This window comes from Chaetodon trifascialis, chromosome 10 (assembly GCF_039877785.1).
Source record: "Chaetodon trifascialis isolate fChaTrf1 chromosome 10, fChaTrf1.hap1, whole genome shotgun sequence".
Classification (NCBI taxonomy): Eukaryota; Metazoa; Chordata; class Actinopteri; order Chaetodontiformes; family Chaetodontidae; genus Chaetodon; species Chaetodon trifascialis.
Genome location: NC_092065.1, coordinates 10,599,183 through 10,619,822, shown reverse-complemented (window position 1 = coordinate 10,619,822; position 20,640 = coordinate 10,599,183). Strand labels below are relative to the sequence as shown.

Sequence of the window (20,640 nt, the reverse complement as noted above, 5' to 3'; positions counted from 1 at the left end):
CTAGCTACACTGCCACCTATCTGCTCAGATGACTTATCTCACGTGCATTTTATTTTGAAAATCACAGAGGGCGGAAGTCACTCAGCTGGATTGACGCTCCAGATAGAAACACGTTGAGCTAAGTTGTCAGTCAAACTGGTATCGACCGCCCGACAGTGAAAGCCAGGTTATTTGTCATAAATCCAGGCTGTATGTTTTAGCAGTGTAAACAGGGCTGTTTTGGCTCGTTCTTCTGTGTCATCTCAACCCGCAGGAGGATATGCTGGTTGATATTCTGCCACATCTCAGTCAGGAAGGAAGCATTTGCACTGCAAACCTGCAGACCTGAGCTAACTAACCCATTTTTATTGAACTGCTTCACGACTCCACTGCGTGCTTTTTTTTTTTTGGAAATGAGAACGACATTATTCCTGCTGCACGCCATCTCATGCTGCTGGTTGGTCAGTGCCACACTTTCAAAATCTGATGCAAAGAAGTCGCATAAAGCTGAGGCCGAGGTGGGTAACTTCAGGGCTTTACCTTGAGAAAAGGTGAGAGCTGTCATGTGTTGCAAATCTGTAGACCTGCCATGTCACGGGACGTACCTGAATTTCCCAGATTCTGGAAGAGGTCTGTATCCTCACCTGTCATGTCCAGTCATGATGCTGATTTTCTGTCTGAAATGGGGTCTTTCCTCTCTGATCTCACTGTTTAGACGTCTCCAGCTGAGCTGTCTGTGTTGGAGAGAGGCCTTGTTGTGTCAGACCCGCACTGGAAAGACATAGTGAAGGAGGAAAAAAGATACTGTGCTCAGATCAAGAGAACATTTCAAGGACAAGTACTTGGATATGTCACACCTGTAAGTCTAAAATCCAGCCACCAGCAGATCCACCTTCTCCCTTGCAGCCGTTCAGCATTTGGCACTTTTTGTACAGCATTAAAGGATAAATTGAGGATTTTTCAAGTCTGTTTTAATGCAGTATTCACATGCCCACCTGTGCATTGGAGGAGTTTGCTGCTGCAGTGATCCCTCAAAAAAATACCTGTCAGGAGATCCTTGAGATGAGTGATAAAATCCAGTCTTCATCCCGTGCAATTTTTTTTAAAAGAGTTCAGCTTAAGCAAAGTCTTCAAGAGTCTTAGTTGAATTGAGCCAAATCCTCCAAAGTTTGTTTTTTTATTGCATTTTTTCAAGCACTTGATGATTCCAGGCTCTGTAGTGTAATGGTGGTAAGATTAAGCTCTGGGCTTTATGGATGGGTTGTTGAATCAAATGAGCAAATTGAGCGTGCCGCCTTTGGTTCTGCAAATTTATTTATTTTATTTTTTTTCACTATTTTCTGATGTTTAAAGATCCATTGTGTAGGATTTAGTGGTACAGAGGACACAGATTGCCTCCCTTGAGTCATTCTGGAGAAAGATGAATTTAATGAATTGCTAGCTGTCTGCTCTGTGTGTGCTGAAAAGAAAGATGTACATGGGAAACAAAGTGGCTCAGACTGAGCTACACAACACTGTTCCAGCCAATAAGTGACAAGTAGCGTACGTGTTGATGCACAGGAAATGGGGGGAGTGAGAGGGACGGTAAATCTGGCATGTTAACTTGAGAAATGGCAGTATCAACACTCTTTCCACAGAATGGCTCACCCCACCTTTAACTTAAGAAGCTATCCATTGTAAGCTTCTCGTACACTGGAGCTGTACAAAGAGGGCCTCACTTTGAGGTCATCGTGCAGAGGGGCAATGATTGCTATGACCGATAACTCTTTCAACATGCATCCAGATATGTGGTGTTATTAAAAAGACCTGGCAAACTATCACTATGACTTAAAATGACATGTCTTATTTCTGTCATCCTCCAGTGGAATTCCCACGGCTATGACATCGCCAAGATGTTTGGCTCTAAACTCACCTCAGTGTCTCCAGTGTGGCTTCAGCTCCGCCGACGGGGACCTGAAACCTTCGATGTTACTGGACTGCACGATCATGACCCAGGTAGCGGATCCACTCCACTGACAGTCAGATAGAAAGGGATCTCTGGTGTTTGTCAGGTATTTAAACGTCACCATAAATTACTCACGTGCATACAGTGAAGGGGTCTTTTTGTCTTTGCAGGCTGGGTCAAAGCTGTACGAAAGTCGAACAAAAAAGTCAGGATGGGTGAGTAGATGTTCTCCCCTCTGCCCACAGCTCTGTTGATGTGGGTCAGCGCAGGCGGTTTCAAAGAAGACAATCAGGTCATTAATGTCTCTACCCTCAGTGCCTCGGCTGCTGTTTGATGGCTGGTCTTACCAGGACTACATGAGCGTGCTGGGGAGTGAAGATGAAATCGAAGAGCTGGGAAGTGAGCTGGTGGATGTCGCGAAGGTAATCAAGTGGCTTTAACTGCCTTGCAGCAGTGTTTTGTTCATCCTGTGTCTGTCTAATGAAGCGTGGCCTTACAGACTGAAGGTTTCGATGGGTTCACTTTGGAGCTGTGGAGCCAGCTGGGAGGGAACAAACGAAAGTGAGTTACGTGGCAGACATCTCTGTATTATTACTCCGACCAGTGTTGACTGAGATGATCCAAATGTGAAATCTTCTCTGTGCAGGGAGCTGGTCCATTTGGTGAAACACATATGTGAGGCTTTGAAGGCTAAAAGATTAGACTGCATTCTTGTCATCCCACCTGCTGTGACGAGGTGAGTGATATTAGTTTGTGTGTTCAGCGACTGTGAATGCTAAAAAAAAAAAAAAGGGAGAACTTGGTGCTGATATTCCTTTGCCTGTCCATCACGATCAGTACGGGGCAGCCGGGTATGTTTGGCAGGGAGGAGTTTGAGCAGTTAGCCCCCGTCGTCGATGGATTCAGCCTCATGACGTATGACTACTCCAGCGGTGCCAGGTGAGCGTCACAGACAAGTGATGTCCAGACATTTGTCGTGGTCGAATGTGTTAGGTGGTAACATGATGACAGATCCAAGAAGATTCACAGCATCAATGCAGTCCATGTCCTGAGTTCTTTCATTTGTGTTTTTAAACAGGCCGGGCCCGAGCTCTCCCCTGCCCTGGGTGAGAGACTGTGTCCTCCAGCTTGCACCCAACACTCAGTGGAGGCAGAAGATCCTGCTAGGGCTCAACTTGTATGGCCTTGATTTTGCAAGCCAGGGAACAGAGCCAATCCTGGGAGGAAGGTGAGATACTGCTGGAATACTTTATTCTAAATGTTGGTGTTATTGCTAATAGCGGTTAATGTAGCCTCGAGCCGCTAGCCTCAAGCAGAGATGAGGAGTGGGCTTCAGAGGTCTGGTAAACTCACTTCTCTTTAACTTCTCACCCCCACTTTTTTTTAACCTTCAAACTTGTAGTTTTCAGCCCCAAATGATGCTTCCTCGAGGCAGTTTATCAGATCTCACGCAGCTCCCTCTGGAGCCACAGAAGGCTTTGTGCAGCTTTTTTCACCATGCACTCGAACACCAAAAGACCTGTGAACAGACTTTGGTGTTCCGAGTTTGCCTTTAAAGCCCATTTTAAAGAACTTTCAAATCATAACTATTTCTCCATAACATTGATATATTCATGACCAGATCAGCAACAATCAAAGTTAAAGTCTGGGGGGAAAGCACCCTGTGTGGAAGGTGTTTGATCAAACTTGCAACAACTCTTGAACTGTCATCAAATGTTCAACTCTTTAAACTGACTGGAATACAGAAATCTCTGATGTGAAATAAGATAAACTTTTCTAACTTAGACTAATAGCGTCGAAGTCTCTGAAAGTCTAATTCTCTGTCTTAAACTTGTCTTTGATTTCCTGCAGGTACATCGAGATTTTGCGAGAACACAGGCCGAAACATCTCTGGGATGAATATTCTGGAGAGCATTATTTCACTTACAAGAGGTACTTATTTAATAACAACAAATTATGGCTGGAATCTTAAACTTCCAGCAGCATCTTTTAACAAGGTGTTACTTTCACTTCAGGAACAATGCAGTGAAGCATGTGGTGTACTATCCATCACTGAAGGTGAGTCTTTTTCAGATAAACACAGAGATACATCAATGATTTCTAAACCATTTCCTGTCACTTTATTAACTGAGGTTTACTTCTACATGTATTTTACAGTCCATCTACCTGAGGATTTCTTTAGCGACTGAACTGGGAACAGGGATTTCCTTATGGGAGTTAGGACAAGGACTGGACTATTTCTATGATCTCCTATGAGAGCTGGACTTGAAAAGTGAAGAGCGCGGACCCCGAATCATCAGCACATGGATTTGATTTCTCTTCTCGCTGAATGTGGTGCACCAAAAATTCAAGAGCTATAGGCAGGTTTTTTTTTTCTTCGGTTTTGCGAGAGTGACGAGCTTTTGTCAGGATTTCATTAATACACAACTTGTTTGAAGTGTTGAGAAATCTTTTCTACATGAAAGGTTAGCGGCTGACACAAGGTACTTCCGTATGTTGTATTCCTTTCATGAATTATATTGTGAAAAAATTCAGTTTGTACAATACAGAGCGCAGTAATACATCTGTCTCCATCAACAGAGGGTGCATGATCATCGATGTACACAGTCTAAATGAAGGCTCACATTCTTGTTCTGAAGCCGTCCGTTCATGTGCCACAAACATCTGCTGCCTCCTCAGTCCAAGTCCAGAAATCTCCTGTTTTGCTCTCTATTGATCACCAACGTTTCTACTCTTGGATGCAACTCTGCTTGCTGTGAGGATGAATCTTTCTCTGCTTTTAAACATCCTCAAAACTGCACTTGACAACCCCAAGTTTTCTCATTTTATAATTTTCAAATCAAGACATTTGAATGTGTGTTTTTTTTATTACACAGCATTTTTATTACACAGCAATGACAAGTCATGAAGTTGTATTTACAGTGTTGCTAAACATCTTCCAATATTTGTCTGAGATGAATGTTTAATGACATGAATATAAATGTGGAGCAAACGAGCTGTTTAATTTGATGTTCCTGATGTTAAAGATTACTTGGCACCACAGAGCAGGATTAGATTATTTACAGCAAGTGAGGTTGACTGCATGTTCTGAGCGGTTATCAGGTGTCTGTCGATGACTACGTGCACGGCATCTTCTCGACTTGCTGGAAAACAAAGAGATAAATATGAGAGTTTAGTTTTAGACTTCAAAAATGCTGATTAAGTCGTTATCAAATTGGTATCTGTGCTGTGCAGGTCAGCTCACCTGTGTATGATCCACCACTGTCTTTCACAAAGTCTTCCACGACCAAGGGCAGGTTGGCAAAGTCAGGCCTCCGCACCAGTTCGAACACTGACGGCTGTCAGTGAAACAGTTACTGGTATTAAATACATTGAACGCAGACGTATTTGAGTATATTATCATCATGTTTAAAGAGGAAGACTGACCCCTGTTAAGCTGTAGCCACCGAAGATCCACTTCTGTCCCTCAGTGGCGCAACACAGTGCCGACACTCCTTGTCCCACTGCACAAACAGGCTCTGCAAATACAGACGCGAGCATGTCTCTACGCCGGACACACAGATTACATGACTGCTTTCAAAATTAGCCGCATACTCACTTTGTTGAGAGATGAAATGTGTGAGAATGCGGTGCAAAGAGCCGCTGTGTGCCAGGTCAGTCAGCGCCCCGGGGCAGTCCGGGATGAGCAGCGCCTGGTACCGGGCACCTGGAAAAGGTCATCGTGACTTCACTGAGCAGAGTCCAACCAGCAGCTCACGTAAAAGCAGCCAAACGACCATGAAATGAAAGTTCTCACCGTCTATAGATTCAAGTTTAGCTGGTGTTGCGTAGGGTTTCACGCTGAAGTCCTGCACCCATCTAGCTGTGCTTTCATCCACTCCAGTAAAGTCTATTGGCTTCCCCTGCAATTCAAACACACTCTTAGGCCCCTCAGCTCTCTGTTACTCTGTGCTGAGGTCAAATGAGGTCACCTATGCCAACTGTCAGAAAAAGTTTATTTATATGTCAGCAGCAGTTTTCATCTTCAAAGGTGATTCCATCATCTCTAATATGAATAACAAAATGTTCACCAGTGGTGAAATCAAGCAGTGTAAGATCCAGAAACATCGCTGCAAACACGGCCCTGTTCTTCTATCCTCTTTCACACAGATCCTGCACTGAAAATGTTACTTAAGTGTTAAAAGCAAAAGTAGTCAATGAAGAAAAATGTCGCCGCTTATTGTTTTACTATTGCATATCATGAGATTACTGTTACTCATTTATTCATGTAAAAGCAGGATTTTACTGCTGCAGCTGGTTCAGGTGGATATATTTTTTTAAACTCTTGCAGAGGACTGAAATGATAATTATCATTATGGATTAATCTGCTGATTATTTTCTCAATTGACTGGCTTGTTAAAATTTTGAAATTAGTCAGAAATGCCTTCAACCAACAGCTGAAACCTCAAAATGATTTTAAAAAATAAAAACAAAATCTTTAAAATAATTAAAAGGAAAAGCAACAAATCCTCATGCATAAGAAGTTGATCACTTATTGATTAATTAACCAGTCGTTTCAGCTCTAATTGTCAGTGCTGTTTAGTTCCATCTAGCGGCATATTTTGCATGTGGCACATATTAAATAAATGTAAGTACAATATCCCCTAGGAAGTAGTGGAAGTAGCATAAAGCCGAAATACACAAGCACCAATTACTCAAGTACAGTACTTGAATAAATGTACTTAGTTACATTCAATGCACTGCTGCTGACTCATGGACTGAAAAGTTTTTTGATTACTGTCTGTAAATATTTGGCAGTAACGCGCTCAGTGAGGGAAGTTAGTGGCAGAAACATGGTGGAGTATCTACTTTGTTGAGTATTATGCAGTCATTAATATTGTCTTACCCCTGGTGTGGCTGTCTGCAGGTTAAACGATGAGGCACAAAGACTGAAGGACTGATGGAAAGACTGAGCTGACACTCCTGAAGAAACAAAACACATCAGAGCTCAGCGCAAACTAGACGTAGCTCGGTGGTTAAGCTAGCTAGCTAGCTAGTTAGCAAGCAAGTACTGTTTACCACAGCTAACAGAGAAATTCAATTAGAAAGTAAGGTGACACAAAACTGCCAGAGTAAAGTGAATACTGCACTGTGTCACTGTGTAATTAATCCCCCTCATTCAATCATTCAGTGATGGCACATGAGCCGCTGATGGACCCACCTTGTGGAGACGCACTCGCCACGATCAGACAGGTTGGTTTCGCAGACATTTCATTTATATCCGTGTTCCCCCCACATGAAATATTTCAGCTTGTTTGAAACGAATAAGAACTTAATTGTGGTTGAAATCATGAAAGAGGAACAGGCGAGGAGGAAGTAGTGTCAGCTGACAACAACATCCGCCGAAAGATTTCAAAATAAAGGTTCACCATCAAAGGCAGGGGAGTGTGCACTGCGATGTGAGAAATTTGGAAAAATGAATGGAAACCATTTTTATTTGCGTTTCAACAAACAACAATATCCTTGTATTCATTTTTAAATCAGAACTTTGGTGAACACTGTTTATTACATAAAAAAATAGATAAACATCAAGACCAACACTGATTATAAACGCAGGCATAGCATGCTCACATTTCTCTGCTCTTAAGTGTCTTCTTCATCCACACATCATGATCTTAACAGGGAAGATGCTTAATGCTGAACAGTGCTGTCCCGCAGCATTATCGTATCTGTAGCGTGTGTATTCTTAACTTTTATTCATCATGTTATCATTTGAATTGGCAACTTCACAGCATACAGAATTGGAAACCATTTACAATTCATGGTGTGACCGTGTGGTTTTGTCATATTAAAGAAAGTCAATAATCAGTAGGGATCTTCCTTCAAATTTTGATAAAGGCAGCATGTAAACATCATCCCCACAAGCTGAAAGACAAACACAAGAGGAAGTGGTTACACTGCACACAGACTGTTAACAGTTGAGCTGTTTGCACAACATTAAACAAGATGTTCATGTTAACCTGTATTTTGCTCAGAGCTTATTGGTTTACCTGAAGAAATGCAATCCCAATGCCCACCGAACCGAGAATATACAACTGACTCAGAATGAACTCCTCTAATTTCATAATGCAGCCTCCCTAAGACCAGAAGAAAGGGAGAGACGTTAAAATCTTGTTATGATTAATATAATTTATCCACAGCCATCTTTACTTACCTCCACTCTGTAGATGTTGGAGGGATGGTCCCTGCGTCCGCAGAGGTCAGTGGGCGTTTTACAGCAGCTATCAGGAACGAGCCGCTCATTCGACTGGACCCACTCACTGTCTGCCCAGTCCGTGGAGTTGTGACTGCCACAACACTTAAACTGAGGCGGAGGCAGTCAGGAAGAGACAAAAGAGAGAAAAAAGACAACGGTGACAAACATGCAGGTAAAGGGTCATTTCAAATGTAATATTATCTGACAGTGGTTTTACTTTTTGTCTGGCTGCCTGTAAACCAGCTGTGATTTAAACATGCAGTTTCACTCCCACACCTCCTGCTGAAGTTTATCCACAGCCTGCGTGACGCTCTCCTCCCCAGGCTGCCGGTATTTCTGCTGCATGGTCACCTTCAGGTTCTGTCTGAGCTCCTCATCCAGCTGTGAGACAGGAGAAGCATTTCAGTGACTGCTCTAGAAAAAAAATGTGTCACTTACAAATCTCCTCCTATCAATAAAAATAGCCCCAGTCAGGTTTCTTTCCTCCCCTGTAACATTCCAGCGTACCTGTGCAATGCCCACACATAACTCAAACATATGAGCACAGATCCTCTGACCCCACTCCCTTTTCCACATGAGCAGTCTTTAAACGAGTTTGCAAATTATCAAAGTGTAAAGAGTGAAAACAGACCATTTTAGATCAACCAGAAACAGTTTTATATAAAATGGAAACACGTGGCAGCAGATTACCTGATAGCAGAGAGGGAAACACTGGAGCAAGAAAAGGAGGGGAAGAAAGAGAGGTGTGAGAAGGGTGGAAGAACAGGACAAATGAAGAACATGCACAGAGAGGCATGCAGAGAAGATTTCACAACAGAGAGTGCAGCAACTGCAGTGTTTTGTGGGTTGTAAAAAAAAAAAAAAAAGTAAATAGAAATGATGGTGAAGAAGTTTGAAATCACATTAAGGGAAAGTGGATGAAACAAAAAGAAGAAAAAAAAAATGCTGCAGTGAGATTTAAACTCAGTGGTAGCTGCTAAAGAAAAATGTGAAGTCCAAGCAGCTGGTCACAAAGGAAATACTAACATTGAAAATATTGAATATTATATTAGACTAACATTTTCTCACATCGTTTTGGTCAAACATACAAACACAAGGGAAAGCACCTCACCTCTTGGTAGGTAATGTAGGCCAGCACCCCAGCAATGATTTCCAGCAGGAAAATAAAGAGCAACAAGCTCAGATACTGTAGAGGAGATGCATGAAATAAGCAAGAACCCAGCTGTGAATAAACTGAAGATGTGTGCCAGTATATTTCTGTGCTAAAACATGGCACTGAATGTGATTTTAAATTTGGCATTAGCATTGAAAGTATCTGTGCACAAGTAGAAAAACAAATGAAAGCAACACTCTGGAGAATACCGATTAAAGGAAGGTGTTCATTACAAAGGTTGTGGTGAATATGGAAATAGACATAATGTCACAGAGCCTGTGCAGTTTTGCTTCTGTATTACATCCTGACACGGTGTCTGTCTGTGTCTCTCACACACTCTTCAGTCCGAGCAGTCGCCTGTGATGCCCTTCATTCCTCTGGCATGAGCTGCACTCCAAATCTAAACTCTTAAAGACACACTCTGCGTGACTTTGTCTGTTATAGTTGACAGTCATGCCTGTCTGACATAATGAGCAGCGCTGAATGCAGGCGGACAAGACAGAAGGTCACCGAGGATTAACTTTCAGTACACTAGACTCAGATCAGGTTGTGTGTGTGTGTGTATTAAGAGGAACTTAAAAGTGTCTTTCACTGGTTTCTGATTCTGGTGGAGTGACATAAAACAATTCAGTATCAAAGTAGAATCGATTGGTTTTGTGAGTCTGATCCAGTTTACCACGATCAAAAGACTCCTCATCTCCTTCATAGTGGCACAGCATCCGATTATCCCGGTCACTATCACAATGATGCCGGCAGCGATCAGGATGTAAGCAGAGGTAGAGTAGAAGCTGGAGTTCAGTAAACTGATGTAGTCGCTCTTTTCCACCAGAGTCCACACTCCCACTGCCAGCACAGCCCCTCCTGCCAGCTGAAAGAACGTACCGTTATCATCTCAACTCAAACCAGATGCTCGCATCGAGCACGCGCTGCATAAAATTCAGCAGGAATAACATAACTCCTAAAATGTGACAGTGACGCAAACAAGACAACGCCTTACTCTCCTCCACTGTCAGCCTCAAGAGACGCTCAGCTAAATGTTTTTGTTATCTGGACGTAAATCAGGGCTTCATGTGGAAACACACAGAGTAGGTTACACAGGAGCTGATTCAATCTATCCATACAACTGAGGTTAAGAAAATTAAAGTTTAGAAAGTAAAAACTGGGAACAACAGAGGGTTTTATTGTCTTAAATTCAGAGAGAAAACGCTTAACGCTTGCTTGTTAACTCACCCAGAAGAGAACGTTAAAGAGAAGCAGCAGATACTTCAGGCAAATTGTCCCACAGGTGTGTGTTTTTTCACCTTGAGCGTCCATTCTGAAATGAAAAACATACATGTGAGTTCACTGGAGGTTGGTACACATGCAGAGAATTACAAAATCACAAATGCTCCAATAGCAGAGCTGAATGCAGACAATGAACTCAAGATGCTCAGAGCTCAGGTCATACCCTCTAACACTGAAGACCATTATCACTCACATCTTTATACTCACATGACGGCGAGCTGAAGCCGACGAGTGCTCTATCTGATTGAGACTAGTCAGCTGCGGTACATGTGTAGGAATTTCCTCTTTTAGTCTGCTTTAGTTCCACCTTTGGTGTGAAAAGGTGATTTACTGGGTAGAACACAACTGCAGTATGCACGAGCTTTTCTGGAAACAGGTTTTCCATGTTTCTCCTTTGAGAACCATTAAAAAATAGACCAAAAAAAAGAAATGTGGTGCATTTGAGAAAGCAATGGGAAGAGCTCAAGGATGAAATCAAATATGTTGTGGGAAAAACAGACTTAACTTGTGTCACATGTCATCCAGCAGACAGATATATCCCCCATCCCCGTAACTGAACCTGACCTTCCCACACTCCAGTGATATACGGCTGACTTAATGCTTTACTTTATGAATTAGTCAAAGTCTGTCTTACCCTGACCTGAGCTTTCCTCTGCTTCTTTTTAAAGAAAAGTTGTGACTCTGAGCATCATGAGGGAGGGTGATTTTAAATCTTAGCTTTTCACAAAACATCTAATCATAAAGAAATAAGCAAATCAAGAAAGGGAAAATAGCAATAAACATTCAAATATTTAACAAATACAAAAAATGTGATGTTTTCCAGCCATGAGACAAAAAACTCCATGTGTGAATGTGACAGTCCAGCAAAACAAAATCTCCCAATGGTCAGAATGAAGTTATTTTTAACTCATTGTGTCATGGAAAAACTGCTCTCCCTTTCCGCTGAGACTAAAATACTCCTACCTGATTTTAGATGGTGGGCCCTGAAGGATGTAGATTATCAGGGTAACGTCTTCCCAGATCCACCGACCTCGGTGTCAACAGGCTGCTGTCTTTGAAGGTTAACTGCAACAGCGTACGTTCTCAGTTGACACTCAGACCCGAGCCTCCCACCCCAGCGCCTGAGCGTCTGTCCTCTTTTGGCACAACGGGCCACAAGCTATGCAGAGGACATGGCTGCCCCCAGCTGGTTTCTCACGCATATGAGCTCTACTGGTTGACTGGAATTAAAAAGAAGTACTACGAAAACAAAGCAGTCATCAAAAATATATTTTATTGGATGGATTATAAAGACATATAATGACATAGGAAAACATTACACAGACTGTTCAGTTAACAGAAAAATGACCTCAGGCTTTGGGCACCACGCGTCAACATTTCCCATGATCTAACTGTCCCAGCAAAGACAAACATGGCGCCAGTCAGCCATAGTGTTGACAAGGGAGTTTCCTTTCCTCTTGTGTTTATACACAGCAGCGTCTTTTATCCCCGTCCTCAGTCAGTAAAAGAGCATCTTCACATTGTCGGTCATGCTGGGACACTAACATGCTGAGAGGGAGAAAAAGATTCAATCATTGGGCAGCAGAAACCACAACATGTGAGAGTAAAAATCAGTTTGCAGTTTACAGCTGCAGATGAATTGATTGATTGATTGATTGATTGATTGATTGATTGATTGATTGATTGATTGATTGATTGATTGATTGATTGATTGATTGATTGATTAGCAACTGAGTGTTGAATTGTTGTTTTTCTCTGTTTTATATCTCTGTAAACTTAAAAAATCACTTTTGGAATAAACTACCTGAAGACATCACCTAAGGTTCTGGGAAATTTGTCACAATTTCTGGTATTTTATCAACTAAACTATTGATTATTTCATTAAAAATTGGCAAATTATTCAAGATTATTTGTGGCAGCACTTATTAGACACACCTCTCAATATAATGCAGCACAATACAATTCACCAGCACCACAAAGAACAGTCAGAAATGACTCTACGGTAGAATCAGCACCTATTCAATCACTAAAATGTTCATAATTGATTGCATAGCAGCTGTTTTGGACAGCATACCTGATAAACTGAGTACATTTTGGCCACAGTGAAAAACACAGCAACAAACAGTGTACAAACATGTTACAAGATCCAGATGATGTGAAAGACATACAGCAAAGAAATAAGATGCCATACCCAGCCAGATCAGTCATCAGCTCCACCACGTTCCATCCAGTTTTGGCACTGCACTCGTAAAACAAGGCTCGGTGTTGCTGTATGAACCAGGAAATAAAAAAATTACTTAATCTGTTTTAAAAATAATGCTCCTTCCTCTGCAGTGCCTTTGTGAGTAAATCACAGCAGAAAGTAGTTTGAATATTCAAATGTGCCTCACCTCTGCTAGACGCTGGCCCTCCCTGGCTGTCACTTTTCTACCGTCTGCCAGGTCCAGCTTGTTCGCCAGCAGCATCAGCACAGCACCTTCACACATCTTCTCCTGGGAGAGAAATACAGCAGGTTAGCACACACACTCTTATTAGTGCTGAAACCTGATGCAAAAAAATACATCAGTGGAGACGAAGGGTTTTACATTATCTACAACCCTGATTCCAAAAAAGCTGGGATATTGTGTAAAATGTAAACTCAAACAGAATGCAAATGAATTCTGTTTTGCTTTAAGCCGTGTCCCAATTTTCAAAAATAACCCAAAAAACTACAAGTACAAACAAAAAGAGGAGTTGAGATTTATCTCTCAGGTGGCATTAGTGTCTACACAGATTCCTGTCATTTACCTGCATGTGTATTCAAAATGGGAGTCTTTTGCATGTTTTTCCATCAAACCGCACATGCATCTCCACCTGCTCACCTTCACAGAGTCCATCCACCCTCTCACAGCGGTGAAGGAGGGGGGGTGGGTCAGGTCATACATGGCGAGGATGCCGTCGGCTTTACGGTAGTACTGCTCAGTGATGCTGCGAAACCTGTATGCGAAAAATACTAATAATAAATAAACAAAACTAACACACAAATAACAAAAAAGGGCTGGTAAATGTGGGGATAAACTGTGTCACATCTGACCTCTCCTGTCCTGCAGTGTCCCAGAGCTGCAGGGTGATGGTGGTGGAGCCCAGAGTTAAAGTCTTCATCTGGAAATCTATACCTGGAAGCAACAAGGTTTCATGGTTTTACAGTATACACACTGAGGAGCACGTTAATTGACGTGCTAATAGAGTGACAGTAAAAGAAAGGCTTACCGACAGTAGTGCTCATGTTACTGTGGAAGTGACCTGTGCAGTAGTGCTGGATGAAGCAGGTCTTACCCACTCCTGAGTTACCCAGGAATACCACCTTGAACACTCGCTGAGGACTGACAATTCTGCTCTAAAATTCAGGTAAAGGCACCAAACTTAACATTTTGATATCAGTGTCTCTTCTTCTTTGGCTCCATTACTGCTGCACAGACTACAAAAGCCTCAGGGTATCATCTTCATCATTATGTCTGTAGCTGCTGTCACCGTGCTGTCAAACTGATGGATTTGGTATTTAATGGATTTGTACATTTGATATGTTCCATACCTGAGTTTGCATCTGTTCAACATTTTCACACCTGACTCTACATGACGGTTGGTGTCTCTTGGATGAATTTGTCACCTCTTTCTCTTTGTCCTGCTCCAACTCATCGGATGAGCTCAGCTGTCTTCAGAATCAATGAATACACAAGGTTAGTTGCTTCCTTGGGCAGTCTGCCTCGCTTTACTGCAAAGATGACAAATGTGATATCAGATGCAGGCGGTCATACAAACCTTTTCAGCAGCTTGTCTTGCAGTAAGTAGTTACCTATGATTGACCCTTTCTTCAGCAAAGTCTTTGAGACATTTGGAGTCTAAAAGTTTTTTTGTGAAGCAGAAGAAACGAGGAGCATTAAGATTTTTATCATATGTTTTTTGCAGTACAAATATATGAGTGTGTATAATGGTAAGTTTCCACACAACATTAAAAACTGTCAAATACAAGCCACTTCACACAGACACATCATTTTTGATTTTTTTTATACATTAGAACAAGTTCAGTCCAATTGTGACATTTATTCTGCTGCAATGAAGTTTAACATCATAATCATCTAACAACAATACACTCATTCGATTGCAAAATTATACAAAAGTACAAGAAATGACCAACATGTGTTCACTGTAGTATTTTCCATATGGTTTGTTGAATGGATATTCTGTACACCTTGTTCACAGTTAACAGTTTATAGTTATTATGACCTACATTGATTTCTTTAAGAAAGTGGAAGGGATAAAGGGGAACCTGCTCAGAGATCTGCACTTGTGATAAAGGGATTTATTAGTTTGGTAAATACTGACCCACTTTAGTTTATCTGCATATATGGTGCGATGTACAATATCATTAATAAACATATAAAACACTCTTTCCTTCAAGTTGACACACAACAAAATCTTTCACTTCACTGACCACATCTACAAAAGAAAAAAAAAAACATTGCTGACATTGCAAAAATACCCAAACCATGTTAATGGCATTGACAAGTTCAATCAATAACCAAACAATAACAGCTGCCCACATAAATAATCATTGTCCAGAGGAATGACTAAATCCCAGATTTAGCTCACGTCGGATAAATCTTCTGCGTCCACGGGGGACAAAGTTCTTCACTGAGGTAACAAGGTAATGGGAGAGGAGGAAGGACAGAGTGTCTGTGACTAACCCTCTTCTGAGACTGTTGGGCATCTTTCTCATCTCGCAGCCTTTTGTTCATGTCCCTGACACAAAGACAGGAAATCAGTCACAACCAACACCCCACTGGCTGAGTGGTTACTTCAAAGACATATCAAAAAAAGGCACTGAAACAGCAGCAGTTACCTCAGGAGCTCCAGTTGTCTCAAGAGACTATCCTTCTCCTTCTGCATGTTCCTCGACACCTTCATCACGTTTCTACAGTGAAGCAGGCAAACTGTTGCTGAAAGATGAGTCTGACGATATTCTATATGTTAATGATTGGCTCAAACCCCCAGAAAAACCAATCAATTGATACTTCTAAATACTGTCAATGTAACTTAAAATCAGATCAACTTATTCCTTCCTGCAACAGATTACGAACACATCAATGAGCTGTTACGCTGAGTGATGTATTCCTTCATTATGATGACATTTTTAGAAAAAAATGAAACTACCTATTTGTGAGCTGGTTTTAAAGGGCCAAAGGGGCCTAAGTCCGAGTGCCACAGACAGGGTAGGGACACTGGAAAGTAATGACAGACTAAGATACTGGTTTGGTCTTTTTATGGGATTACTGAAAAATGCTGAATTATACCAGCCTGATCCTTTAATGAACAACTGGTTTTCTTGGAAATATTATGAGATCAGCTACCTAGGAGTCGTTTTTATGCTCAACTGAGAAAACAAGTCCAAATGAATGTTCACAGTAATCTCACTTTCTCCACATTTGAATATATGCAAATTTGCAAGACATGGAAAATTTAAATGTGATTAAACCTCTTTAACAGCCTTCAGCGAGTTTGACTGGAACTGAAAAGAGAGACTGAACAGCTCCCATCTGTTTTTTGTTTGTTTTTCTGTAACACTGAAGCACTTGTGCACTTTGGAGTTAAATTAATAGAAAGAACATGTTTCAGTCATACTTGAAGGAGAAAGAGTATTTTCATGATCATATTTCTGCTATAATTTTATGGGACATGTGCAGCATGTAGTACGCGCTGCTCGCCACTCACCTCTGTCTTGCCAGTTGCTCCTGGGCGGTGTTGAGCTGCAGCAGGCTGAGCTCACCCATAGCGGCCTGAAGCTGCTCTCTGCTGCTCTCCACCTGCTCCTGTAACTGGATGTTGAGGTGCCGCAGCTGCTGGTTCTGATCCTTAATGTCTGCCTGTTCACAGCTCAGCTGCTGGACTCTGGTCTCCAGCTTAGACCGGACAGAGACAGGTCCTGTTGATTCACTCATCAAACTAAGACTCTTCAGAAATAGCACTGGGGCTGTTTGGGCACATACCTCTTTCTGTTTGGTCAGTGTATTCTCCAACTCTTGTTCCCGAATCTTCAGCTCCTCCTCAAGTTGCTGCCCTCTCTGCTTCTGTTTAATACTCTCCTTGATTTCACAATAAATTCATTAAAAGCTATTATGATGATCACTTTTGTGGCACAAAGGCTGGACTAAATTGCACATGTCTGTACCTGAGCCAGGCGTTTCTCTCTCTCCTCTCGAATTTGGATTTCCATTTCTTCATATATGGACCGAATGACCTGGTCATGTTCATTCTCCCGTCTAAACAGAAAAAAAAATCAAAGCTGAATCGTCTCAGAAAACTCTGAATATTCACAGCTGAATTTGGCCTAATTCATAATTCACTGTTCCACATGCAGAGGACAGTGAGAGGAAGTCGGCACCTGCGTAGAGCTTGTTCCAGACTATCTCTCTCTCTGATGGAGTCCTGTAAATGGGACACTGCGTGGATGAGGATGCCTTCCAGGACACAGAGCAGCTCTGGTCTGTCTCTCTGGAGGTCACACCACAGAGAACACAACTCCTGCTGACTGACACACAACACACAGCTGTTAACATGACTGTGGATATCTAACCCTAAACAGCACAGCACCACTCTTACATTACAAAAAGGTGCTGTATCTTAACTACAAACAGTATGTATGAGCACATCAAATGCATCATATGCTACTGTAGAAGTCATGGGGAAATCTTGGCAATTAATTTGTGACAGTGATCTTACTCTTTGAAGAGTTTGTCAGCACCCAGCTCCATCAAGATGTTAACAAATCTAACCACAGCAGGGTCCTGGGACCAGTCCACCCTGTCTGTATCCTCTTCTCCTTCCTCTTGACTCAGCTCAGTTGTGTCCTCCAGCCCCACCAACTCACCTGCACCACAGACAGAGAGCAGCACAGAGGATTTGGTTTTAAGTGGTTGACGGATGTCTGTGAATGAACAGTAGCTTTCCCCATAGATGTCACAGTGAAGAGTAGCCTCAAAAATGTTGCGACACTACACTCACCAAGTCCTGTGTTGAACTCAACAGGAGTCAGGAAGCCATTGCTCTGTCGGTCCAGACTCTCAAACACCGTCTCCAGCTGTTCAGGAGACAGCGGCAACTCCTCTTGAAGCCTCTGATGACCAGAAGATGGAAAGTTCAAGACTCTGTAATCATCCTACATTTTGTTATTCGACCACATCAGCTGCTGACCTGCATATCCCGCTTTGTGATGAAACCTTTCCCCTCTTTGTCACACAGCACAAACAGCTCCTTGGCCTTGCCCATGGTCTCTGCCTGCGGGCTGCCTGGCACCGCCTCTCTGGTACTGGGTGAAGCCAGTGGACTACGTCCCCGGCCCGGCATGGGGCTCCCAGCTGGTAGGCCATGTTGTCTGGGGCTCACTGGTACAGCCTCACCACTGCCTTCAGCTACCAGCACTTCACCATCATTGAGCCACTTAGACATTACTGCACAGAGGCAGACAGGTATGGGTGCCAAGTTGGTGTGTGTGTGTGTGTGTGTGTGTGTGTGTGTGTGTGTGTGTGTGTGTGTGTGTGTGTGTGTCTGTCATAAAATACTGGCTATACACGTCACCCTCTTAGTTTGTCATCTGGTATTAAAAGCTTCACTTTATTTCTCAGGGACGCATGAGAAGTAGAAATGAAATAATTTGTTGATTAGTCATTCGAGAGCAAAATAATCTGCCACTGTTTTGATTGTCAATTAAGAATTTTTCAACCAGAAACAGTGAAAAAGAGCCAAAGCATTTTCTGGTTCAAGTATCTCACATGAAAGGATTTCCTGCTTTTCTTTGTCATATATCATTTTAAACTTTACCATCTTCAAAACAAGATAACTGAAGATGTCAGCATGGAGGTGACGCTGGTCATTTGTTAAAAACATTTTTGCCATCTCACTAAACGATTCATCGACTAACTGAGAAAAATAACAGGCACATTAATTGGTAAGAAAAAATAATCACAGCCCTAATGAGAAGTCTCTCGGTATTTCAACAGTGTTTACTACTGGATGCTACCGATCTGAGGCATCATCACAGAGCCAGGCTGAATTAAAAGACACTTTGTATGGTCTCTCTTAGTGCTGCAAAATATTGTGAGAAGGTGGAAATACAGGTCCTCCCTTGTCAAACATGATACACAGAGCAAACTAAGCTGTGACTCGGCACATTATCTAGCTGCTGTAATCAGGTGTCTGACATGTCTACATGCACTAAGATTTATAATGTTTGAGGTATCCAGTATGACAGCATGTTATTTTACACATCTTTATCCAAAATGTTTAAATTCCTCTGCAACATAGATGCTTATCTTCATGCAGCACAAGCAGTTATCCTGACTGTTTATTTAGATGAGGAAAATTTAAGTAAAATGTGATGCTGCCACTGCTAGTAGTGTCCATGACCGTGCACCGGGATGTGAAGAGGATAGAAAACAGGATGGTGTCATATGAGAAGATTTACTGAGTACTCTAAAGGGAGGGTGAATGGCTGGGGAATGGAGATGCAAATAAAACATTTGCAGTTGTTTGCATTGTCAGACATGCCGCAACTGCAAACATGTTTTACTCTTAGGAACAATGGGGAAAATATGCCTCAGCATTTCCACATTCATACAACAGTGATTTATGACAGGTTAGACAGCCTTTCTATTACACAGCGTTAATCATAAAAAAGTGTTGGATGGTGTGTTGAATAAAATAAGAAATGGTTCAAAATCAATGCGAGAGAAAAACATTTCTAAAGTCATCAGGCGAAGGTGCAAACTGAACTCAAGTCTGAGTCGCTGTTAAACAAACTACTGCCTCTCTTTCCTATCTCTCTCCACTCAAGCTATCTATGAGGGCTTAAAACCAAAACTTAAAAAATATGTATTGATAATGTCGAGTAAAGCATCAATGAAGATCAATGACTGAAAAACAATGAAGATCAACACTTCTTTATGATATAACTTCTTTATATATATATATATATATAACTTCTTTATGGCATAAGAGTGCTGGGATCCCAGATAGATCCCTACTGTAAATATTATGTTAAGAATTTTGTACGTCAAAGCAGACTCCTAATAAACCACGTCAAAGGTCAAATGCTGACACCTGACCAACTATTTAGCACGGTCGGTGTGTGACGCAAGGTGCAATCTCACGTTGTAAAAGTGGCTCCATGTAAATAAAATGTTTTAATTTAACATGCTGTAGGCTACGAAACTGCCAGTCAAACGGTCCTCCACTTTCTGCAATGAACGTGAACATACTGAATTTGACTACGTGGGTTAACTTAGTACATATGTTGCTGGAAACCTCTGTGGAGCTGTGGTGATAAAACAGCAAGTTAAACAGACGGTACACCTGCGAAAAGCGCATACACGTATGTCTGTACGTTTAGGTCAGCAACAAGTTTGACAGAAACTCAGCTCACTATGAAAGAAATGGCTAACATACCGTTGGTTGTGGTAGCTAAGCTAGCTGAGGTAACCAAAACCCAGAGAATGGAGCAACGTACATTTATTATTAAAGAAAAAGAGCCGCGCGACACGACAGTTGGTCGGTTACTGATGTACCATATCGGAGAGAAGGTGAACATTAACTCTGTCTTAGTGTTTCTAAACGACGTACATCACTACACTTTATATCAATTTAGCGAAGTTGTAGAAACTTTGACTACTCACCCTCCGTGTCCTGGACGCAGATGTCCACTACCTTTGATCACTTGACAGTCCGCAAGTCAGTCAAGTACCGACTTTAGCCGCTGAGTGGCAGTGAAGACCACGTGCTATCGAAGATTACCGTAATGTTTACTGTGGAGCGCGAATTGAAGCCACCCACTCCTACTGTTTAAACGTTTTCACTTACACACAGCAGACACTTTCAGTGACATTTTGGACATAGAATCATTGCAACAAATTCAACAACAAAATATACCGCATTTTCGATTCTTTTGGTAATATTACCATTTTGAAGGATTCTCCGAGAACCTATAAATGCGTTATTACGGTAACAAGTAGCGTT

General features: G+C 41.9%; 5 protein-coding genes across 5 annotated transcripts; 1 reads left to right on the top strand and 4 right to left on the bottom strand.

The window, feature by feature from the left end:
* Positions 1-79: 79 nt before the first annotated feature.
* chid1 (chitinase domain containing 1) lies at positions 80-4,918 on the top strand. Its single transcript, XM_070972888.1, has 12 exons — positions 80-497; positions 695-838; positions 1,842-1,974; positions 2,095-2,139; positions 2,240-2,346; positions 2,424-2,485; positions 2,571-2,660; positions 2,762-2,863; positions 3,003-3,152; positions 3,776-3,856; positions 3,940-3,982; positions 4,082-4,918. Exons 1-12 carry the CDS (start codon positions 393-395, stop codon positions 4,178-4,180), a joined length of 1,161 nt encoding a protein of 386 aa, XP_070828989.1. The 5' UTR covers positions 80-392; the 3' UTR covers positions 4,181-4,918.
* On the bottom strand, positions 4,901-7,300 carry gatd1 (glutamine amidotransferase class 1 domain containing 1). The gene is made up of 7 exons (XM_070972889.1): positions 7,125-7,300; positions 6,810-6,886; positions 5,721-5,826; positions 5,523-5,630; positions 5,351-5,442; positions 5,169-5,262; positions 4,901-5,067 (listed from the first exon to the last, which is right to left on the bottom strand). The coding sequence occupies exons 1-7, from the start codon at positions 7,171-7,173 to the stop codon at positions 4,952-4,954; spliced, it is 642 nt and encodes a 213-aa protein (XP_070828990.1). The 5' UTR covers positions 7,174-7,300; the 3' UTR covers positions 4,901-4,951.
* A 272-nt stretch (positions 7,301-7,572) lies between these two features.
* Positions 7,573-11,663, bottom strand: cd151 (CD151 molecule). Its single transcript, XM_070972563.1, has 8 exons — positions 11,560-11,663; positions 10,543-10,627; positions 9,989-10,180; positions 9,271-9,345; positions 8,436-8,540; positions 8,118-8,267; positions 7,954-8,040; positions 7,573-7,828 (listed from the first exon to the last, which is right to left on the bottom strand). Exons 2-8 carry the CDS (start codon positions 10,624-10,626, stop codon positions 7,769-7,771), a joined length of 753 nt encoding a protein of 250 aa, XP_070828664.1. The 5' UTR covers position 10,627; positions 11,560-11,663; the 3' UTR covers positions 7,573-7,768.
* A 1,308-nt stretch (positions 11,664-12,971) lies between these two features.
* On the bottom strand, positions 12,972-14,233 carry LOC139337355 (ras-related protein Rab-13-like). Its single transcript, XM_070971898.1, has 5 exons — positions 14,168-14,233; positions 13,846-13,972; positions 13,670-13,751; positions 13,458-13,572; positions 12,972-13,088 (listed from the first exon to the last, which is right to left on the bottom strand). The coding sequence occupies exons 1-5, from the start codon at positions 14,177-14,179 to the stop codon at positions 12,972-12,974; spliced, it is 453 nt and encodes a 150-aa protein (XP_070827999.1). The 5' UTR covers positions 14,180-14,233.
* A 408-nt stretch (positions 14,234-14,641) lies between these two features.
* Positions 14,642-20,396, bottom strand: cracr2b (calcium release activated channel regulator 2B). The gene is made up of 10 exons (XM_070972601.1): positions 20,301-20,396; positions 17,824-18,080; positions 17,635-17,746; positions 17,353-17,500; positions 17,015-17,161; positions 16,802-16,892; positions 16,620-16,715; positions 16,345-16,532; positions 15,476-15,547; positions 14,642-15,375 (listed from the first exon to the last, which is right to left on the bottom strand). Exons 2-10 carry the CDS (start codon positions 18,076-18,078, stop codon positions 15,222-15,224), a joined length of 1,263 nt encoding a protein of 420 aa, XP_070828702.1. The 5' UTR covers positions 18,079-18,080; positions 20,301-20,396; the 3' UTR covers positions 14,642-15,221.
* Positions 20,397-20,640: the final 244 nt, after the last annotated feature.

Coding starts and splice junctions, on each gene's coding strand:
- LOC139337355 (XM_070971898.1), bottom strand. Junction 13,573..13,669: donor GACACTGCAGGACAGGAGAG/GTCAGATGTGAC, acceptor TTTCGCATACAG/GTTTCGCAGCATCACTGAGC. Junction 13,089..13,457: donor GGTGGATGGACTCTGTGAAG/GTGAGCAGGTGG, acceptor TTTCTCTCCCAG/GAGAAGATGTGTGAAGGTGC.
- gatd1 (XM_070972889.1), bottom strand. CDS start 7,173: ATGTCTGCGAAACCAACCTGTCTGATCGTGGCGAGTGCGTCTCCACAA. Junction 5,631..5,720: donor TAAACTTGAATCTATAGACG/GTGAGAACTTTC, acceptor GACCTTTTCCAG/GTGCCCGGTACCAGGCGCTG. Junction 5,263..5,350: donor GTGGCTACAGCTTAACAGGG/GTCAGTCTTCCT, acceptor TTTCACTGACAG/CCGTCAGTGTTCGAACTGGT.
- cracr2b (XM_070972601.1), bottom strand. CDS start 18,078: ATGTCTAAGTGGCTCAATGATGGTGAAGTGCTGGTAGCTGAAGGCAGT. Junction 16,716..16,801: donor GAGAGAAACGCCTGGCTCAG/GTACAGACATGT, acceptor TGTGAAATCAAG/GAGAGTATTAAACAGAAGCA. Junction 15,376..15,475: donor AGACAACTGGAGCTCCTGAG/GTAACTGCTGCT, acceptor TCTTTGTGTCAG/GGACATGAACAAAAGGCTGC.
- cd151 (XM_070972563.1), bottom strand. CDS start 10,626: ATGGACGCTCAAGGTGAAAAAACACACACCTGTGGGACAATTTGCCTG. Junction 9,346..9,988: donor TGAGGAGTCTTTTGATCGTG/GTAAACTGGATC, acceptor TCTCCTCTACAG/TATCTGAGCTTGTTGCTCTT. Junction 7,829..7,953: donor TTGGGATTGCATTTCTTCAG/GTAAACCAATAA, acceptor TTTGTCTTTCAG/CTTGTGGGGATGATGTTTAC.
- chid1 (XM_070972888.1), top strand. CDS start 393: ATGAGAACGACATTATTCCTGCTGCACGCCATCTCATGCTGCTGGTTG. Junction 2,864..3,002: donor GACTACTCCAGCGGTGCCAG/GTGAGCGTCACA, acceptor GTTTTTAAACAG/GCCGGGCCCGAGCTCTCCCC. Junction 3,153..3,775: donor GAGCCAATCCTGGGAGGAAG/GTGAGATACTGC, acceptor GATTTCCTGCAG/GTACATCGAGATTTTGCGAG.